Here is a 21,037-nt window from a genome sequence, read left to right as displayed (position 1 = left end):
GGGGGAAAAAGGTAATCTTTTACACAGTACATTCATGGTCTGTAATGCCACCAGGATTCTGACGGCAACGGAGTTTGGTGGTATGAGAAAGAAGAGATGGAAAAAGAGGCATAAAAAGGAGCAGAAAGGCTCAGAGCGACAAACTCTGCAGGCTCTAACTGTTCACGGCAGTCCTATCCTCTACACTTGAAGTTGTTATTGCATCTACAGTGGTAGTAGGAGCTGACCTGCAAAATTTCTGCAACACTAAGTAGGCAGAGGTTAGAACAGTAATCTGCTTCACAGAGAGTCCAAGTGCATTCTATGTTTATTTCTATTTATATGATGATTAATCTTATCAACTTGAGATTTAGAATCATCAGGAAATTCACCTCTGGATTTATAATAAGGCTAAACTAAAGAAAAAAAAAAACAAGATTTAACTGAAGAGGGATGGTCCACCTTGACTGTATCTGGGACTATCCTGTGGGTGGCGTTGAACACTCAATAAGGGGGACGAAATAATAACTAGCAGCCCTCTCTTAGAAAAGCCCACACCCACACCTGGGTGTCTTTCTTTCTATGCACCTCTCTTTATCTACTTCCCATGTTTACAATCAGCATTTGAAATGTTTTTTTGTTCTGAAGCCTCAGCTGTACACAGACTGTGAGCTGAGGGCAAGCAGTTTTCTCTGCTTCCTGACTGTGGAGGCAATATTACCTTACACTCCTCAAGTCACAACAGACTAGACCTCCAACAGCAAATCAGGACAAAGCCTTCTTCCGTAAGTTGCTTCTGTTGGAGGTCTTGTCACATGGATGACAAAGTAACTGCTACTACTCCTCTCTGCTGGTGCTCACAGAGTTTTGCTTAGGCTAAGCGCAGGGAGAAAGCAGCGAATCCAGGCAAGTCTCCAGCCTGTCAGGTACTTACTGCATCTCCTAGTCTTGTCAACAGCTGCTGTAAGATCAAGAGGTCTCGGCAGATCAGGAAGCGAGTGCTGGCAATTTTATACACACCTCTGCACACAATATATCCTGCTGTGCTACTACCATAGAGCTGGGAAAGATTCATTCGAACATTCAAAGGCTGAGCTGTAACAAGAAAAATGGAGTTAAAGGCTGACAAGATGGCTCGGCAGGTAAAGGAACCTGCTGCCAACCCCGATAAACTAATTCCCAGGGACCCATGTGGTAGGGAAAAGCTGACCCCTTCACATTGTCCTTTGATCTGTCTATGCACCATAGCATATGTGTGCATGCATGTACATAAATAAATAAATGTAATTTTAAAAGGAAAAGGGAACTAAATACATCATTTAATATTTTTTTGAGACAGGGTTTTTCTGTGTAATCCTGGCTGGCCTGGAACTCAGAGATCTGCCTGCCTCTGCCTCCTGAGTGCTGGGATTAAAGGCGTGCCCCCATGCCTGGCTTTGTTATTTTTAACTACGTATAAGTGTATCTATCTGTATGTGGGTATGTGCACATGACCATGGGTGTCAGATTCCTCTGGAGCTGGTTGTAAGTCACCTGAGGTGGGTTTTGGGAGGTAGCCTCAGTTCCTCTGGAAGAACAGACTCTTGATCTGAGCCCACATCGCTGTTGTTTTGTTGTTTACCTGGATCGAATCCCTTTTCCATCTCCACTTCCGTTTCATAATCCATTTCCCGTATGAGAAGCCCAATGGCATGGACGGGGTTTCTGATCTCTTGCAGTTTACTACAAATGTCTTCCATCACATTTTCTCTACATGACAATGAGAAACTCCTGTTACTACTGACAACACTTAAGACAGGCTCTATGTGAGCTGCTCACAGTACAGTGGTAGAGATAATCCCTCTGGCATAAGATACTCAGAGTCCACATAAAATCCCCCTCAACTTTTTAGGAATGACCCACGAAAATCAATGCAAGGAAAATACTTGTTTGCTTTTTTTTTTTTAAAAAGAAATACAGCTCAATTAAGGGATTATAAGTATAATACTTTATGAATTTATTTTTAGAGCTGAATATGTTAACATTTGCATTTATAGTCCCCTGTAACATCTGAAACAGGGACTGCAGATGTAGTTTAGGAGAACGCTTGCCTAGAATGCCCAAGGTCCAGGTTCGTACACACACACACACACACACACACACACACACACACACACACACACACCTATTTAGAATCAAAGAAAATTACTTTAGCATTAAATCATGATTTTATATATACTTGACCACATATTAAAAAATCTGTGGTAACAACATTGCTGAATTCCATTAGGAAATGTACTTTACCCTAAATTCTCCTTACACATCAATAGTGATCAAATCTTCCAAAATGTGTTCTGCAGCCTTCTCTGGAGACTGCAAGTTGTAACAACTGGTTTCCATCAAAACTGCCATATCCATGGTAACTGACTCCCCAATCATCCGGAGGCATTTGATAAGACATAAGACATCCCGTGCCACATCTGCATCTGTGGGAGAGAGTGTTAACATTGACGTCTGAAGCCGTGAAGGTCTACTGATTAATGCATTAAGAGACATCAGATATTAGATAGGATAATTAGATAGGAGGGATCCCTTTCCCATAGCATAGGTATTAAGACTCTCCAGATTCTTCAGAGAGTGAGGTAAACTCCTCAGGACAGACCACAGTGGTACTGATAAATGTTAAGTTGTAAAACATAAGATTCATATACGAAGGGGATCAACTATAGACAGAAAAATTACTACCATCCGATATGGTCGTCTCATCCTCTGTCAGAAGGTGCTCATCAGGCAGGAGATATAAATGATCTACTAAGGAAGATGGGACCAGGAAAGACAGGTACCCCTGCAAGTACAAACTTTCAGTTATTTTCTTTTAAATAATTCAAAAAGAAAACATGTAACTTATAATCCATAATGTATCATATAACAACAAACTGTGCAATATGTAATATGTATACATAGCAGAGGAGGAGAAAGGAAGAACAATAGTGTGAGCTACTGTGAAGGAAGAGGAGGAGGAGAAAAAGGAGGAGGGGATAGGGATGGGAAGGGGAAGGGGAAGAGGGGGAAGGGGAGTGGGGGGGGGAATGGAAGAGGGGGAAGGGGAAGGAGAAATCCATCCAGCTACCAACCAACACTCTCACCAAAATCGAAGCTAACAACCAATGAGAATGGGTGAAGGAGATACAGAAATTCTTGTGTTATCATTATTATTGTTTTTGTTAGTCTGTTGAAGCAGAGTCTTACTATAGGCCAGGCTGACCTGGAATCATACTGGCATTCCCATGTAGTCTCTCAAAAGTTAGGCTATACAGGCCTGAGCTGTCATGTTATTTTTGTGACTTGAAAGTGCATCAATACAGACTAAGTGAACTTTGCAGAGGAGCTCTGAATGCTCCAGCCCCCTTACTTTCTTCAGAAGGCACACCATGTTTGTGAGAGGATTCAAATGTAGAGCAAGAGGGTGGGAGAGGGCTTCCTGATACTGGAGACAGCAGGCATAGAACTTGCACCAGAATTCCTGTTGTAAAGTACGAAATTCATCCTGGGAGAATTCATACTCGGTTACACTTCCTTGGAGCTGATAAACAAAGAGAAGTTAAACCTTTTGGGATTTTTCCTCTACAAAATATTTCTTATATATTAAATCCTATGGGATATGTAAATATCTCTCAAACTCCCTAATGAAAAGGCTTTTTATACTTTCTACTAACTTGATAAAAATGATCAAATCTGACAGTTCAACAAGACAGACAACATCATTCCCGCTCTTACCCAACACCTCACCTCATTTTCAACAGCTAAAGTAATTTCCTTTTTTAGTTCACTCCATGAAAGATCCAAGTTCCTCTCAGTACCCCGGCAGAAAATCTAAAATTAAAAGAAAAATTTCACAATATTATAAAATACTCAAACTGAAGGAAGTCTGGCCTAAAAGTCCCTAAGGCAATATTCAACCACACTGCAACCTCAGAAATGCCAGGAGCATCTCCTCTAATACTGCACAGATGATTTCTAACAGCAATAACAAAGTATAGACCAGAGTAACTTCCAGAAATCTGTTTCCAAAAGAATTATAATAAAGTACATACGATCATTTTAAAAAATCAATTAAAATGAAAATAACGGGGGCTGGAGAGATGGCTCAATGGTTAAGAGCACACGACTACTCTTCCAGAGGTCCTGTGTTCAATTCCCAGCAACCACATGGTGGCTCACAACCATCTGTAAAGAGATCCGATGCCCTCTTCTGGTGTATCTGAAGACAGCTACAGTGTACTTATATATAATAAATGAATAAATAAATCTTTAAAAAAAAATGAAAATAACTATTGCCCATTTGGAGAGAAGGGTCTATGGGAGGTCAAAGACTCAAAGCACAAGACTACACATAAGAGAAAGCTAGGGATGATGGTGGGCACTCTCCAAGGAAAGAGTCTAACAGTAATTTCATAAATGCATTAATAATGTTTTTATATCCTAATTATATAGTAGATACAATAAAAAATGCTACTGTACAACTTTTATCCCAGTACTAAAGAGGCAGAGATAGGCGGATCTGAGTTTGAGGCCAGCCTGGTCTACAGAGCAAGATGCAAGATTTATGATAGTCAGGGCTACAGAGAAAAGCCCTATCTCGAAAAATAAAAACCAACCAACCAAACAAACAAAACAACCCAACTAGTAATTATGAACAAGGACAAAATGGTGATGAGAAGCTAAACAGACCACTTTACTCTGAAGTGATCATGTAGTTTTATCAGAGAGAAAACAAAAAACACACAGTAACCAGATAAACAGATGTACCTACCCTGAAGAAAAGTCAAAGGCCTATAAACTGTCACACCGGTAATTCTAGTGCTTCAGAAATGAAGACAGGAAGATCAAAGTCAAGGCCAACCTGGTGTACAGGGGGAATAGGAAGCTAGTCTAAGCTATATAGTCAGATTGTCTTTAAAACACAACACCAGGCAGAAGAATCTCTGGAGTTCAAGGCCAGCCTGGACTAAAGAGTTAGTTCTAGGACAGACAAGGCAACCACAACGAACCCCGCCCCCCTATGGTGTGTTGTGCAGAATTGATTTGGTGGTTAAAAGCACTTGCTTTTCTTGCAAAGGACTAGTAGTTCAAGTTTCTGTACCCATATAGATGATCACCACTTCCTCATGCATACATAGGAAGCATGTGATACACAGATACACGTGCAATCAAAACACACACACACACACACACACACACACACACACACACACACACACACACCCCAAAAAATTCACAATAGCAAGAAAGGGGAAGGGAAGAAAGTGGGAAAGAAATCTATTTGTGGGCTGGAGAGATGGCTCAGTGGCTAAGAACACTGACTGCGGGCTGGGGATTTAGCTCAGTGGTAGAGCGCTTACCTAGGAAGCGCAAGGCCCTGGGTTCGGTCCCCAGCTCCGAAAAAAAAGAACCAAAAAAAAAAAAAAAAAAAAAAAAAAAAAAGAACCAAAAACAAACAAACAAACAAAAAAAAAACCACTGACTGCTCTTTCAGAGGTCCTAAGTTCAAATCCCAGCAACCACATGATGGCTCACAACCACTCATAATGAGATCTGATGCCCTCTTCAGGTGTTTCTGAAGATAGCAACTTGTATTTAAGGAACTGGAAAGGATCTTGCAGTGGACCTGCTGTGTACATAATTAATCCCAACTACAGGGAGGTAGAGGCAAAAGGATCAAAAGTTCAAGTTCTACCCCAAAAACAAAACAAATAACAAAAAACAATTTTTGTAAAATAGTAAACAAGTCTAAGTCATGAGTGAAAACAAAATATTTTCTGAGACAGTTTCACTATTCAATATAGACAGCTGCCTCTGATTCATTATCCTTCTGCTTCAGCCTCCTGAATCTTGGGATTGTAGTCATGTATTTAGCTTGAAGCTAAAATATTTTGAGTTGCCTATACTCTGAACCCTGAACTTGGACTGTCACTGTACTAACAAAAGGGTATAAACAACATATAATCAATCATAACTAATCTAAAAACTAACCTATAAGTTTCTTTCAAGTATAAAGACTATATGCAGTATAGAATAATTTCTTTTTACAATAGTGTTGGCACACAATCTGGACTGTGGCATGCTCCCCTAATTATTTGGGAAAGCATTTCCTACTCCTATTTCTCAGCCAGGATTCTTTTTTTTTTTTTTTTTTTAAATTCTATTTTTTTTTTATTAACTTGAGTATTTCTTATATACATTTCGAGTGTTATTCCCTTTCCCGGTTTCCGGGCAAACATCCCCCTCCCCCCTCCCCTTCCTTATGGGTGTTCCCCTCCCCACCCTCCCCCCATTGCCGCCCTCCCCCCATAGTCTAGTTCACTGGGGGTTCAGTCTTAGCAGGACCCAGGGCTTCCCCTTCCACTGGTGCTCTTACTAGGATATTCATTGCTACCTATGAGGTCAGAGTCCAGGGTCAGTCCATGTATAGTCTTTAGGTAGTGCTCAGCCAGGATTCTTATTTTGTGTAAAGAATGTTAAAACAAATTACAATAGTACTTACAAGCAAATATATATACACACACATATATATAAATAAAAGTAAATGAATAATTTTCAACACAGCAATAAAATCAGGAATTTCAAGTAAACATTAGATATTTTCTTGCTTACCTGTAAAGCTTTACATAAAGCTGCATTTATGAATTGTCCTGGTGTAAAAAGGCTCCGCAAATACATTTCCTATTAGACAATTAAAACAAAAGCTATTATGATTCTGAAAAAGATGAAATTGTAAAAAATACAAAAGAATCTGTGACCCCCAACACATGGATTTGTACTACATGAACTGCACACTCTGCCCTTCCACACTTGAGCAGTAACAAGTTACACTGCAGAGACATGTCTTTACAGTGTAAGTGAAGACTGCAATTGCTGTCAAACAGGGTCAAGCTCTACACCCTCCTGAATGATACCCATTCTTATAGAGCCCTACTGGGTCCCACTGCAAAACAAAGGTGTCAGCTGCCAAGCTTAAATGCAAAGGGTGGACCCAGCCTGCTGATACTATGCATTGGTAAAAGAGCGTAACAAGTTAGAACAAGTTGATTTTAAAACCATCTTCACAAGGACTCACATATAAAAGAAACTGACAGTAGGTAATCCAAATCTAACAAAATAAACTGCGAAAACTAATAGAGTATAGACTAGAATAGAAAAGTCCATGCTGCCTCATTATTTTGAACAAGTCTCACGAACCAGATTTACTTCTAAGCGTCAAGTCTGAGTGAGCATCATCAGAGGTTCTTCCACTTAGCTTCTTGGTGGGTGATTACACGAGTACGATGGAATAAAGGCTACTAATGATCAGGATGTGACTTTGGCTTTAAACAAAACCCAAAAGCTAGTCTTTGTTAACTGTAGTAATGAGTAACCATTACCAAGGAAGTCTCTTGAGCAACATTCAATTTCTGATACTTAAAGTGGGGGTTCCAGGGGTGACAACCCTCGTCATTTCAGCTTAGCTCACTAAGGCATCAACTAGCAACTTTTTTTTTCATTTAGCCTAGAGATATTTTTTAAAACATGAAGACTGGCCTATTATGCTTTACTGCACATTACCTTTACCAGAATGTTGTTTTGTTTTGTTTTGTTTTGTTTTTGAGATAGAATTTGTCTGCATAGCTCTTGCTGTCTTGGAACTCTGCTTGTCTCTGCCTCCCAAGTACTGGGATTAAAGACCTTTGCCCACTACTCTACCCTTTATCAGATTTGTAAACCCCTGATAAGGTGCTTTGGATTGAACCCAGGTTTGACATACACAAGTTCTCTACAATCAAGCTATATTCTTCAGAATTTATCTGAACTCCACAGAATGTTTAAGCAGATGGTAATACTAATTACTATAATGATGGTTCCATAATCATTATCATGCTATATTTCACAAATGTATATAATTATTATGTCAACTGAAAGGTTTGGGAGCTGGGGAGCTGGGGGCTGAGTAGTTAAGGGCACTTGTTGCTCTTACAGAGGAACCAGCTTTGGTTCTTAGCCCACATATGGCAGCTTACCACCATCTACAACTCTAGTTCCCGACAATCCAACACTCCATTTTGAACTCTGTGGGCATCAGGTGAGCACAGGGTACCCATACATACATGCAAGGAAAAAAAATGCCATGTACATAAAATAAAATTCTCAGTCATGAAAATGGCTCAGCAGCTAACACTGTAAAGGCCCTCGCCACTAAGCCTGATGACCACAGCGCCACTGGGACCTGCATGGTGAAGAGAGAACTAACTGTAGTGCTGTCTCCTGACATGTGTCACACTAGCCCAGAACATCCATTCTCATCAGTGAACACATTAGAAACGAACATATTACCCAGGCCATGCTAATTCATCACAAGGACACAGGACAGCTAAACACACAGAATGTAGCTTTGTCAGGGCAAGAGGTACTGAGACCAAAAACAGGAAGGAAGGAAACAGAATAAAGAGATAAAGCCTTGAAAACACTACGCCAGCCCTCTGAGAGCAGATGCTGAACATCTCGGCCTCATAAAGCCAGTGTATTTGCCTTCTCGTTTCAGTCAGTTCAAATTACCTGAGGGTAAAAACTAATACAAGTGGTTCTTACAATAACATAACAGTTAATGAACTTACTCTGGGGTCTTGATCGTCTCTGATGACAATTTCTTCTTCTGGTAGAGACTGCATAAAAACTGGATTCCACTGACCTGCAACATTACTATAGAAAAAAAGTTCAAAAGTTTACCAAAAAATGGCCCCATACTATCTGAGTAGGATCAGTCTTATCAGTTAATCCCTTGCAACCAATCACTACTTAACTGTACTACTAAGTTTTGCTGTCCTTACTATCGGTTCTTACTAGCTCTGTATGTGTGCAGGTGCAAAGACAGGCATGTCTTGTGGAGGCTAGGGCTCAACGCCAAATGTCTTTCTCAACTTTCTCCATCTTGTTTTAAATTATTTACTTATTTTGTCATTATTATTGTGTGGTGAAAGCAGTTACCCAGGTACCACAGTAGATATATGGAGATCTAAGAGGACAGATTTTGTGCATCTGTCCTCTCCTTTCACCATGAATTCTGGAGATTGTTGTCAGGCTCCCACAGCTAGCACTTTTACTAAAGTTTCTCAAAAGGAATCTTACAAGGAGGATGCTTCAACACTCGATCTTAGCCAAAAGGCCAATGAAGAGTGTTTCAGTGGTTATATATTTGATTAAAAAAATGTTTAAATCTGTTTATAAATAGATTTGTAAATATTATTTTTTTCCAGATTAATCTCGGTGTTGTGGCACACACCTTTAACCAGCACTAGGGAGGCAGAGGCAGGTGGATCTTGGAGTTTGAGGCCAGCCAGGGATATTCAGAGAAATCCTTGAACAATAAAACAATTTAACACTATTTTTGAATTATGTATATGGTATGTGTATTTCCATGTGAGTATATGTGTCCCAGGAGGCAAGAGGACCATGACCATCTGTAGTCAGATCTGGAGTCCCAGGCAGTTATCCATAAGCACCCACAGGGGTGCTGGGGCTCAACTTCAACCCTTTGGAAGAGCAGTCTGAGTCTTAACTGCTGAGCCATTTGCCCGAGACCACAGCTAAAAAATTTAAAAGTAAACCAATGTACATTAGATAAAGTATGTCTAACAGTAGAGACTATCAAGACATTAAATTGTGCATTACAGCTTTATATCATAAAACACTAGTTTTGTTCTACAGCTTATTTTCTCTTCTTACTTGTCCTCTCCTTCCCACTCTCCTTCAAGGTAACACATATTCCAGGCTAGCCCTGAACTTACTGTGTAGCTGAGGATGACCTTAGATTCCTAACCCTCCTGCTTTCTACTTCCATCATTCTGGAATTGCATCCATGCTTGTATGAGGTGCTGGGAACTGAATCTGAATGCAAGGAAGGCACCCTACGCACTGGGCCATATTCTGAGCCCTGAAGTACATTTTCTCATGAGGAGAAAAGTTTCCTGTTTTAAAAAGTTTCAAAGTGCCATACTAGTTCAGTCTATGTCCAATCTTAAGGAAATTGAGAATAAAAAAGAATTTCAATGTCTTTGTTAAGTTGTGGGCATAAGGACATTAGTGTACTAGCAGTGAGATTCCAAATTACTGCTACTGTTTTTAGGGTACCTCTCCTAAGAAATAATGGTATTTTTTCTTATCTCAATCCTAAGCATATTTGCTCTAAAATCAAAAGGTAACAACCACAAAAGGTAGCACTTCAGAAAAATCTAGACAAACATCAGAATCATTTGAACTAAACTATGTGACTCTATATGCAAAGGTCTCATCTCAGTATGGCTCTGTCTGGGGTAAAGCAGGAAGACAAAGGTTATATTCCATACTGTTCAAAGTTGATATATTTCACAATTGTTTGGTTCTCAGCATCATGCCACAGAGCCCAGATATCCGTTGAGGTTAAGGCAAAATCGACCAGTGTCTCCTAGGAAGAAAGGGGGAAAAGTAAGGGGGAAAAAAGGGAGCAGAGACTAAGTTTGTATTGACAAGAACAAAACACATAAAAGCACAACATGCCACATGAACTTGATAAAACCCAACTTAAACTGTTTCCATACATGAAGAGGGACTGGAAAGATGGTTCAGTGGTTCAGAACACTGACTGCTCTCCCAAAACACTTTGGCTCAATTCCCAGCACCCATATGGTGAGCTCTCAACTGTCTACAGTAACACAATGGGGTTAAGGAATTTTGAGACAGTCTCACTGCTGTGAGATTCTACTTGGCAATACAGAAAGTTGTTGAGTTGATTTGGAACTCTTGTGTTTAAATGACTGCCTCAGATTCAAAAAAAGCTTTGATTACAAAAACAAGCAACAGCACCAGGCTATAGCCAACATTTCCTTCCTATGCCTGTGTGAAATGCACAGGATGGTTTAACTTACCTGAGAAGTGAACAGTGAAGAAATGTGATCTAAACTATAGCGACTGCTCTCGGTGCTCACCAACTGGAAAATGCAGAACTGTTGAAAAACAAGTTAAAAGTTCGTCACTTCATATAATCAACATGTTACTCTTCTATGGAGAGAAGTCACAATTCCCCTGTCTCCAAGTGCTGGGAATAAAGGTGTGTGCCACCAGACTTAACTAAAATATAACAAAGTCACTATCTTAACCATTTTTAAGAATGCAGTTTATATATATTGACAATGCTGTGCTACTCCTATGCAGGACTCTATATCTTGCAAAACTGAAACTTTACTCCCAATAAACAGCTCCTCTCATACTGTCAATCCCTCACACTCCAGTCGTACTGCCTTGCAATAACCACTCTGAGTCTATGACTACTACTTTAGAAACCAAGATATGGCACCCTGTTTGATCCTCAGTGTTTATGAGTGCCCAATTGTGCACTGCACATACACAGGCACCCACACACTTCCTACTACTCCAGTTCCAACGATCTAATGCCCTCTTTTAGTATCCATAGGTTCCTGCATGTATGTAGTGCACATAAGCGTGTGCACACACACAAATTTAAAATACACAATATACAAAACAAATACTATGTATAAATTATATATAAACATATAAAAGTGTTTTTCTTAAATGGCAGTTGAAGGCTAGGTTTAGTTCAGTGTAGAATCATTGCCTTAAATGTGTAAGGCCTTGGGTTCAATCCCTTACACTGGAGGAAAAGACAAAAAAAGAAACAAATTAAGGCATAAGATACTTATAAATAGTATTTTTGACAATTTTTACTAAAGAAAATTCACTGTGCACTGACAATGTAATGCTTCATGCCTTCTATCACAGGTAGGCAACTACTCACAGTAAGTTAACTTTTTTTTTAAAAAGGGGGACCTGACATGCCTCCTCATCTTCTTTTTTTTCTTGTTCTTTTTTTTTCTCGGAGCTGAGGACCGAACCCAGGGCCTTGCGCTTGCTAGGCAAGTGCTCTACCACTGAGCTAAATCCCCAACCCTATTTTTTTTTTTTTTACATACATTTAGTGTATGTGTGTATATATGAGGATTCAAGTGTGTGTGGAGGACAACCTGCAGGAATTGGTTGTCTCTATTGTATAGGTTCTGGAAACCAAACCCAGGTTGTCAGGCATGGCTGCAAACACTGGTACTCATTTAGCTGTCTGGTTACCACTCTCCTATAACCACTTTTTTTAAAAAAAGCTTTTTGAGACAAGATCTTTTGATATAGCTCTGGAACTATGTAGGCCAGGCTAGCCTCAAACTCAGATTTGCCCATCCTTGCCTTATAAGTGCTGGGATGAAAAGCATGTGCTGCCATGCCTGGCTTTAAAAAAATGTTCTTTTTAGAAGGAGAAAATTATAAATTTTGTTTTGTTTCCCCACTAGTGGGGATTAGAACCTAGGACTTTACTCATTGTAGGTAGTTTTACTGCTAAGCTATAGTCCCAGCGTCACAAGCAAGCTTTAAGGGAAAAAAAAATAAACACTGAATCGTCTTCTGAGAAAAAGAAGTGTATGAAATGTGTGGGGAGCTGGAGATAGCCTGGCAGGTAAGAAGACTTAAGGAGACTGGGCCCCATCACTCGCACCAGACATCTCATTAACACATAATTCCAGCTCCAAGGGACCCGACACCTTCTAGACTCCACGGCACTTTTACACATATATGTGTATACTCACACAAACACATATGTACACACAAAAGTAAATCTTAAAAAATAAAACGATCTATGTAGGGGATGAAGGTATAGTTCAATGACAGTGTGAATATGTAGCATGTATGAAGACCAAAAATAAAAAGTGTTGCACACCTTTAATCCCAGCACTTAGCAGGTGGATCTCTGAGTTCCAGTTCAGCCAGTGATACTACACAGAGTCTGTCTCAAAAAAGAACAAAAACCACAATAGAATTTAAAACCACAATAACTCGCTAAAGAATTAGAACTCACCTATTCATTGTGGTATGTTATAGTAAAAATAAATGTTTTATTAAAAAAATTCCTGTTATATGTCTACCATTAGAAAAGTGCATACTCAAGTAAAATATGCATTGTAGAATATAGCCCAAACAAACAACAAAATCCAGAAAATTCCAGTTGAGTGCATGAGTTTCTCAAATGACTTGTAACAAAAAATGAGTTTACTCCATTTTTTTCTTCTGGACAGTTTTATGATGTCCCTTAGTGTGTCCTTAAAACCATGATAATCCTCTTGTCCCAGTCTTCTGAATGCTGGGATTAAATATTTATCACAACCCCAGGCTTATTTAATTTTATTAATTTAATCTCTTATTTTCTTAGCATTCATGTGTGTTGTAACATGTGCATGTCACACAGAGAAGATTTTAAGGAGGTTCTCTTCTACTGTTACATCCTGGAGGTCTAATTCAGGTTGTCAGGCTTGAAGGCACAGTACCTTTACCCACTAAGCCCTGTTATGAGAACATTCACAGTGGAGAATGGGGGTAGCGTCTCAGGGCTCAAACAGGGAAAGGACAGCAGAGCCCAACCAGACTTCTAAGCAGGACAAAAACCTAGCATGGGGCATCAGAGCTCCAGTAAGTAAGGGAGACACATCCTCTGTCTGATAGGATTACAGTAAGCCTGTTCAAGTGCTGCTATGTAGAATGCATACTACCATGCCAAACACACAACAAACAGCTCTTTATTATTTGATTACACTATTGTATACACTCTGTATGCCTTACCTATAAACACCATCAGGATCTGGGTGGTGAACAATTATTTCTAAACATTAATTTCACCAAAACTACTTCCTAACACACTAACACCTGCATTCCTTTTTAGCAGTTTTATCTTCTTCACCTAGATTTTCAAATCTAACTTCCCTTTAAACTTCCCTTTAATCCTTACCACCCCTTACCAATGTTCTAATTCATGTATCCCCACAAAACCCAATCTCCCTTCCAACAACTTAATATTTTAAACAAAGTTTAAGTCGACTCAATGAGCCTGATATTTCCCCAAATCAATACACAGACACACACACACACACACACACACACAGACTCACAGACAGACAGACAGACAGACAGGCAGGCAGGCAGGCACGCACGCGCACACACACACACACACACACACACACACACACACACACAATTTCATACCTGTCCTCGTTTTGGAGCATGCATGTATATTCCTAGGTAGAGCCCCATGGAAGGGGAATATGCAAGCCGTAACTTATGTCCTGTTCCTGCAGTGAGCCGAAGGTCTTTGTTTACAGGGACATATTCCAGCATATCAGCCACCATCAGGCACATTTGGTCCTGCCCAAGAGAAGAGTTGATAAGTGATGTCCTAAGAATACTACAGCTAGAAATACATCCTTAACTTTTCAAAAAAAAGTTTGGCAGAGGCACATACATTCAGTCCTAGAATTTGGGAGGTAGAGGCAGCTGGATCTTTGTGAGTTCCAGGTGAGCCAGAGCTACCCTGCAAGACCTTGTCTCAAAACAAAAAAACAGTACCAGCTCCCCCTCAATCCCCCGGATCTTGAAAATCATCAACATGCATTAATTTTTTTCTTAATTTTATGTGTGTAGATGTTTTGCCTCCATGTATTAGTGTATACCTATGTGCCTAGTGCCTTTGGAAACCAAAGAAGGTGGTGGATTGCTTGGAAATGAAGTAACAGGCAGTTATGAGCCACCATATGGATTCTGGGAATTGAACTTCAACCCTCGGGAAGAGGAGCCAGTGCTGATAAGTACTGTTAGCCAGGGCCATCTCTTCAGCCCCAACATACATTTTAATAACAGTTGTGCGGATTACAACCATCTGTTAACTCCAATTTCAGAGGATCTGACATCCACAGACACCAAGGATACATGAATTACGTATTTGCATGTAGGCAAAACAGTCATACACATAAAATAAACTTAAGAAAAAAATTCAAACAGTTGTTGCCATTAAGTGAAGACTGTGTCTTATATTACCCTTTTAACTCATATAAGGCCCAAAATAAAAAATAGGAAAATGTTAATTCAAGATCTGAAAGTATATTGTAATTTTCAACCCAAACGATCTAATCATCTCTAAATGAGGACTGATTTCAATCCTTCCACACTTCACACACACATTTTAACTTACACCAATCATAAATGTAGTACTTACCTTATAAGACCACATCCGTAGTTTATGATCCTGACATAGGGCAAAAATAAAGGCATCATGTTCAACACAATGAACGGCAAGACTCAGGGCACGATCTGAAGGCCCATGGTCACCCCTAAAAACAAAGGACAGACTTTAGACTTTTCACTAGTGCAAATAAGTGGATCATTAGAATTTGTGATTTAATAGGCAAAATAAAATTGTAAATGGATATTCTTAGCAGAAAGAACATGAACTTAATATGTTGATATAAGACAAATACATTTCTACGTAGTTTATGCTCATCATTACCATAAAATAGAATATGGACTATATCACAAAAGTGATTCCTTTCCTATTGGTTGAGAAACGTCCTACATTAAGCTATCTTACCTTTTTGTTTGTTTGTTTGGTTTGGAGATATTTTGTAGCTTTGGCTAGCTTAAACTCACAGACATCCACCTGCCTCCTAAATGCTAGGATTTAAGGTGTGTGTAACCACACTAGGCTTATTAGATCTTTATAAAAATAACACCTCTTAATTGTTTATGTATGTCAGAGAGAGAGAGAAAGAGAACGAGAACACAAAAGAAAGAGAGCACACGGGGGTCATGTATGAAGGTCTGAGGACAACACAGTAGCTGGTTTTCTTCCCTCCAGCACGTGGACATGCAATAGATCATTGGATGTCAGGCTCTCCAGGCCAGCGCCTTAACCCTCTGGGCCATCTTGTATTCTCTACTCTAGCCACCTTACAGAAACCTGAATTTGGTTAAGTCAGGACACAGCAATGGTGTCAAAGTGTAGGACAATCTGCAAATAAGGCAGATTCTGGAGTGTGGCTTTCCTTAGGCAAGACATCAGGCTATGCACTCTTGTGCTCAGTGCAGAATATGCCATGAAATACAGCTGGAGGCAGTAACACAGGAGTACAACTTGAGCCCTTTGATTTCTTGCAGGACACAACTTACTGTTGGGGTTAGTCTTATGCATTTTATATTGAGATGTTGAGTTCTGTGTCCCAAGATCAGATTGCAGACTGGACATGGGCATTGTACTGACCAATGTGCTATGAAGAATGTTCCACAATAACCTCTGATTTGTTAACAAAAGGCTAGAGTTTGTGGCTGGGCAGGGGAGAGAGGAAGGCAGGACTTGAAATTGAGTAGAGGGGTCTCTTCTAGGGACCACGAGGAGGAGGAGGAAGAGGAAGAGGAAGAGGAAGAGGAGGAAGTGGTGGCTGCCATTACTTAGGATGGACAAGGAGCACAGAAGTTCACTCTGAGGACAGATGACTATAGCAGGGCTACCCAGGAGACATTAATTTGGCCAGTTACAGAGCATTCATGTGGGTTTTAACAGTGTGGAAGAAGAACCTGCCCAGCATAGAACCGACAGCTTATTAATAAATTAGTGTTTCTTTGTCATTTTCTTGGGAGCAAAACAGGCAGAAATGGGGTAGAAACTCCCAATAGATATTAAGCTGCAAAAGGGGGTATCACATCTCCCAAAAAATATTTATAGCAGCAACTTACCTTATAGCTGTGGGCATCCAGCCTGTGAGTAACCGCTGCATCACTGAACTCTGTTTCAGTTCCACAACTGATGCTATCCCTGCAACGATACCCAAGAAACCTCCTGGTTTTAACCTAGGGAAACTCAATGCTACAAATGCTGTAAATAAGAATAAATAAAACGACATTTTTTTATATTCTTAGGAGAAACGGCTTGCCATTTGCAGACAGCAGCATATTCTTCCACTCAATAGAATGGTTTCATATTTTTTTTTCTTCTTGTTTTTGGGGGAGGGGGTTTTGAGACAGGGTCTGTGTGTAGCCCTGGCTGTCCTCAAACTCAGAAAGATACCTACCTCTGCCTCTTGAGCGCTGGGATTAAAGGTGTGCGCCACCACTGCCCAGTCATCTCATATTTTCTCACTCACTGGGTACTGTGGTAGATGATCTAGGTGCTGGAGATTCACTGGTCAATGAACAACTGCCCTCATGAGCCTTAAATGAGTATTGCTGGCATGTCTGGATGAAGGCTGAATTTCCAAAAGGATGGTCAAAGAAGACCTCAATATGGAGATACAATCAAGAACTAAAAACATTGAGGAGGAATTAAAATATCGGAATATGTCTCATGCCTTTAAAAAACTACAAAAGGGCATGTAGTTGGTAGAGGGCAAGTGAGGAAATGAGTTTGTTTTTTAAAATGTATTTACATATATGGGTGCTTTGCCTGTACATGTATATGCACACCACCTGCATGCCTGATGCCCCTCAAGTCCAGAGGAGGACACCAGATCCTGTGGAAATGGAGTTATAGCTATGAGCTGGTATGTGAATGCCTTAGAAATGGAAAAGTGGCCAGTGCTTTTTAACTGCTGAGCCATCTTGCTAGTCCCCCAACCAATTTTTGTTTGTTTTGTTTTTGGAGACAGGGTTTCTCTGTATAGTGCTAGGTGTCCTAGAACTCACTCTGTAAACTCAGAGATCCACCTGCCTATGCCTTCCAAGTGCTAGGATTAAAGGCATGCACTACTACTGTCTGATTACTAATGATTAATATATCAATCTGCCCAAGAAGTTCCTGAAATGGGAGGGCAGATCTGAAGACATTTAGGACATTATAATGCAGGCAAGATACAATGGTCTAATGGTGACTTAGAACAGGGATCAGTTGTCAAATTTGGTCCCAAAACTCATTTGTTTTAAATACACTACTTCAATATGAGGGTGGGAAACTAGTAATCCGTCTCTGTTAGACTCAGAATAGTTACTTTATATATTTCTGTTTTCCCACACCCAGCATCCATCCTGGTTCCTCATCCACTGAATAAAGAAAGGTAAAGCAGCAGGGACCGAGCAAGCAATAATGAAGGTAGACACAGTACAGACTTAACCCTACACTGACAATGCTTCAGTGTCAGCATTGATGACTGACTCAGACTCAGTTCCCATACTCACCAGGTATGTCATAAGGAGGCAGCTTAAGAACAAAGATGCCACCAGAAGCAGACGGTAGAGCAAACAGAGCCTCCCCATCACTGCTAAGCCAGGCTGCAGAAGTGGTGGAACTCGGGGACAGTCCAGGCACTGTTGGAATTAACTGATAGTTGCAAGGATCTTTGAAATCAACTTTTCCAATGTCAGTAAATATTGATTGCATCTGACTTTCAGTTACCAGCTCCTGTAATGAGAAAGAATATTTTGAAAGTACCTGAATTGTTTTTAGTTCCTTTCAATTATGTTTATTTCTTTTAAAAAATGTTTATTGAAAAAAATGTCGAGGGGTTGAGAGGACAGCCCAGTGGTTATAAGCACCTGTGGCTCTTGAAGAGGACCTGGGCTTTGTTCCCTGCGACTACATAGTGGCCCGCAATTGCCTCTGACTCCAGTTCTAGGGTATCTGATACCCTCTTGCTCCTGCAGGCACTGCATGCATGTGGTGCACTTACATACATGCAGACAAAACAGTTATACACATAAAATAAATCTTAAAAAAATTGTTGAGGACAAGACAAAAGCTTCCTCTCTTCCTTGCCAGTCAGGTTGTCATTACATAGCCCCGGCTGGCCATGAACTTCCTCTGTACAGCTGAGACTGCTCTGAGATCAGAAATTCTCCTGTGTCAGACCCTCTTACTAGGATTATAGATGTGTACTGTAGTACCTAATGAAAACTATTTTATCAACTTAAAATGTCTGCTCTTTTATTATTGAGACAGGGTCTCATATAGCCCAAGCTGGCTGTGAACTTCAGGATGATCTTAAACTTCCAATCTTTCTATACCTATCTCCTAAACAGTGGGATTACAGGCACAAGCTCTATTTATGAGGCTGGAACCCAGGGCTTTGTTTACACTAGCAAGTGCTCTCTGACTAAATAACACCCCAACCTAATTATTTCAAACAGTTACTATATGCTTTGTAAGGTCTAACAAATCTATTTTTTCCATTTCAAAGAAATCATTCTAGTCTTCAATCTGTGATATCATAATATGGGAAACAAGTTAATGCACACAACAATCAACTTACGCTTCTGTACATACGGGATGGGTGTGGTAAAATTAATCTGTGTACTGTATGATTGGTTAATATCAAGATTATCACATGATTCTGGGTCTCAGAGACATGAACCCCACCGGGTAAGAGGCTGTAATTTTGGAATTTTAGGCGAACAGCATTATTCAACAAATTTAAGTCCAGTGATTCCTCCACCAGCTCCAATGTATCCCCGGAAGTCTTCCTGTTAGAACAAAGACAGATTTGTTTAAAGTCTTTTTTCCCCTCAATGACCGCTGCAATAAAATGTATAAAAGTATATAAATGAACTCTCCCAATTTGAAAAGATTAGACAATTCAGCTTGAACCTACACCCTTTTCAGAGTCTCTCTACATATCCCTGCCTGTCACTACATCAAACTCAACAAGATTCGCTTGCCTCTGCCTCCTGAGTGCTGGGATTAAAGGAATGCACCACCATGTCTGGCTTGGACCACCTTTCCATAAGAATCTATTATATAGATTTATAAAACACAGTACAACAAAAATCTAACTCTCACTATGGTAATAGTAAATATACTTCCCATTTCCTTAATCCTTAATCCTACTATATAAAAATGAAACCACACATCATTTGTAGAGGAATGAGGTATTCATGTACATTTACCACCAAACAAAAATTGTTTCTAAAGTAATAAGCACATTTCCCTTTTCTATTATGTTTTTAACAAATTTTTGAAAAGCAGCAACTTTGTGTAAGGGTCAGTATTTCTTAATATTTTTAAAAAATATAAAAATAACTGCATGTTGAGCATATCAAGGTTAGTCTCTTCACTACATAAAACCAGTCCAACTTCCTTCCTAGTCCTTTTCAAAGACAGCTTCTGAATAAATGGCAGTAAGCAATTTGAGTGCAGAGGAAGTGCCACGTATACTTAGATATCTGCAAATCCAGCAAAGTGTCTGAATCAGAGCTGACATTCAATAAATGCTGTCTGATGAGATACAAATACAACTGGCAGCAGGGAGATAGAGCAAGGTGGGGGCTTTGTTCAAATCCAAGTTGCAACACAGGAACCAAACTATTTCGCTGAGAGTCCTCTGTCTGAATTTAAATTCATATAATTCTAATTACCCTCTGCTGCCTGTGCTGTCCTTTGTGTCCATCACAGATGCTGCCACTTTCTCTTATTCTGTGTATTCACTTTTGCCTTCTAAGAACTTGTCTTTTTTTTGTTTTTCTTTTTTTAAAGGTTTATTTATTTTATTTATATGAATATACTGTAGCTGTTTTCAAGCACACCAGAAGAGAGCATCAGATCCCAATAGATGGTTGTAAGTTACCTTGTGGTTGCTGGGAATTGAACTCAGGACTTCTGGAAGAATAGTCAGTATTCTTAACCACTGAGCCATCTCTTCAACCCAGGACTTGTCATTTCCTTTTTCTTTTTTTCGGAGCTGGGGACCAAACCCAGGGCCTTGTGCTTGCTAGGCAAGTGCTCTACCACTGAGCTAAATCCCCAACCCCAGAACTTGTCATTTTTAAACATCTTTTTAGTATCTACTAACTGGTCTATGTCAACATGTATGATGCTAGTTTGGATCTTGAATGTCTTCCAAAGTCTTATGTGTTAAAGGTTTAGTCCTCAGAGCAGTACTGGGATGTAGTAGGACCTTTAAGAGGTGAGGTCACAGGACCAAAGGAAGAATAGATCAATTCTGGACCAGGACCTGAACCAAAATGATCCTTTCTCCTCAGACCCCAGCTGCCCCTATAAACCCACAGGCTCTACACCTGCAAACTCAACTAGCCACAAACTAAAAACACCCAAGAAAACAAACATACAACTTGCTTGTACCTCCATTCTTTTTTCTTCTCACCATCCTCCGATACACAGTATTAACATCATATAAAGCATCAAATCACAATTATTTACACAATATTAACATCATATACAGCATCAAAAGTGGGTTAGCAGAGC

The 21,037-nt window shown here is 39.9% G+C and overlaps 1 protein-coding gene across 1 annotated transcript in view; it reads right to left on the bottom strand.

Moving 5' to 3' along the window:
- Nucleotides 1-21,037, bottom strand: part of Nup160 (nucleoporin 160) — a 59,558-nt gene that overhangs the window by 34,995 nt on the left and 3,526 nt on the right. Inside the window, 15 exon segments of the mRNA NM_001446918.1 lie at nt 914-1,074; nt 1,601-1,728; nt 2,279-2,444; nt 2,704-2,803; nt 3,371-3,541; nt 3,748-3,831; nt 6,613-6,681; nt 8,607-8,691; nt 10,335-10,432; nt 10,893-10,970; nt 14,065-14,223; nt 15,071-15,185; nt 16,585-16,663; nt 18,019-18,241; nt 19,089-19,299. Coding sequence (NP_001433847.1) covers nt 914-1,074; nt 1,601-1,728; nt 2,279-2,444; nt 2,704-2,803; nt 3,371-3,541; nt 3,748-3,831; nt 6,613-6,681; nt 8,607-8,691; nt 10,335-10,432; nt 10,893-10,970; nt 14,065-14,223; nt 15,071-15,185; nt 16,585-16,663; nt 18,019-18,241; nt 19,089-19,299 — 1,927 coding nt within the window.

The sequence above is a fragment of the Rattus norvegicus genome, chromosome 3 (assembly GCF_021556685.1).
Source record: "Rattus norvegicus strain SHRSP/BbbUtx chromosome 3, alternate assembly SHRSP_T2T, whole genome shotgun sequence".
In the NCBI taxonomy this organism is placed as follows: domain Eukaryota; kingdom Metazoa; phylum Chordata; class Mammalia; order Rodentia; family Muridae; genus Rattus; species Rattus norvegicus.
The sequence above is the reverse complement of the archived record's forward strand: the minus strand, read 5'-3'. Positions and strand labels throughout refer to the sequence as shown.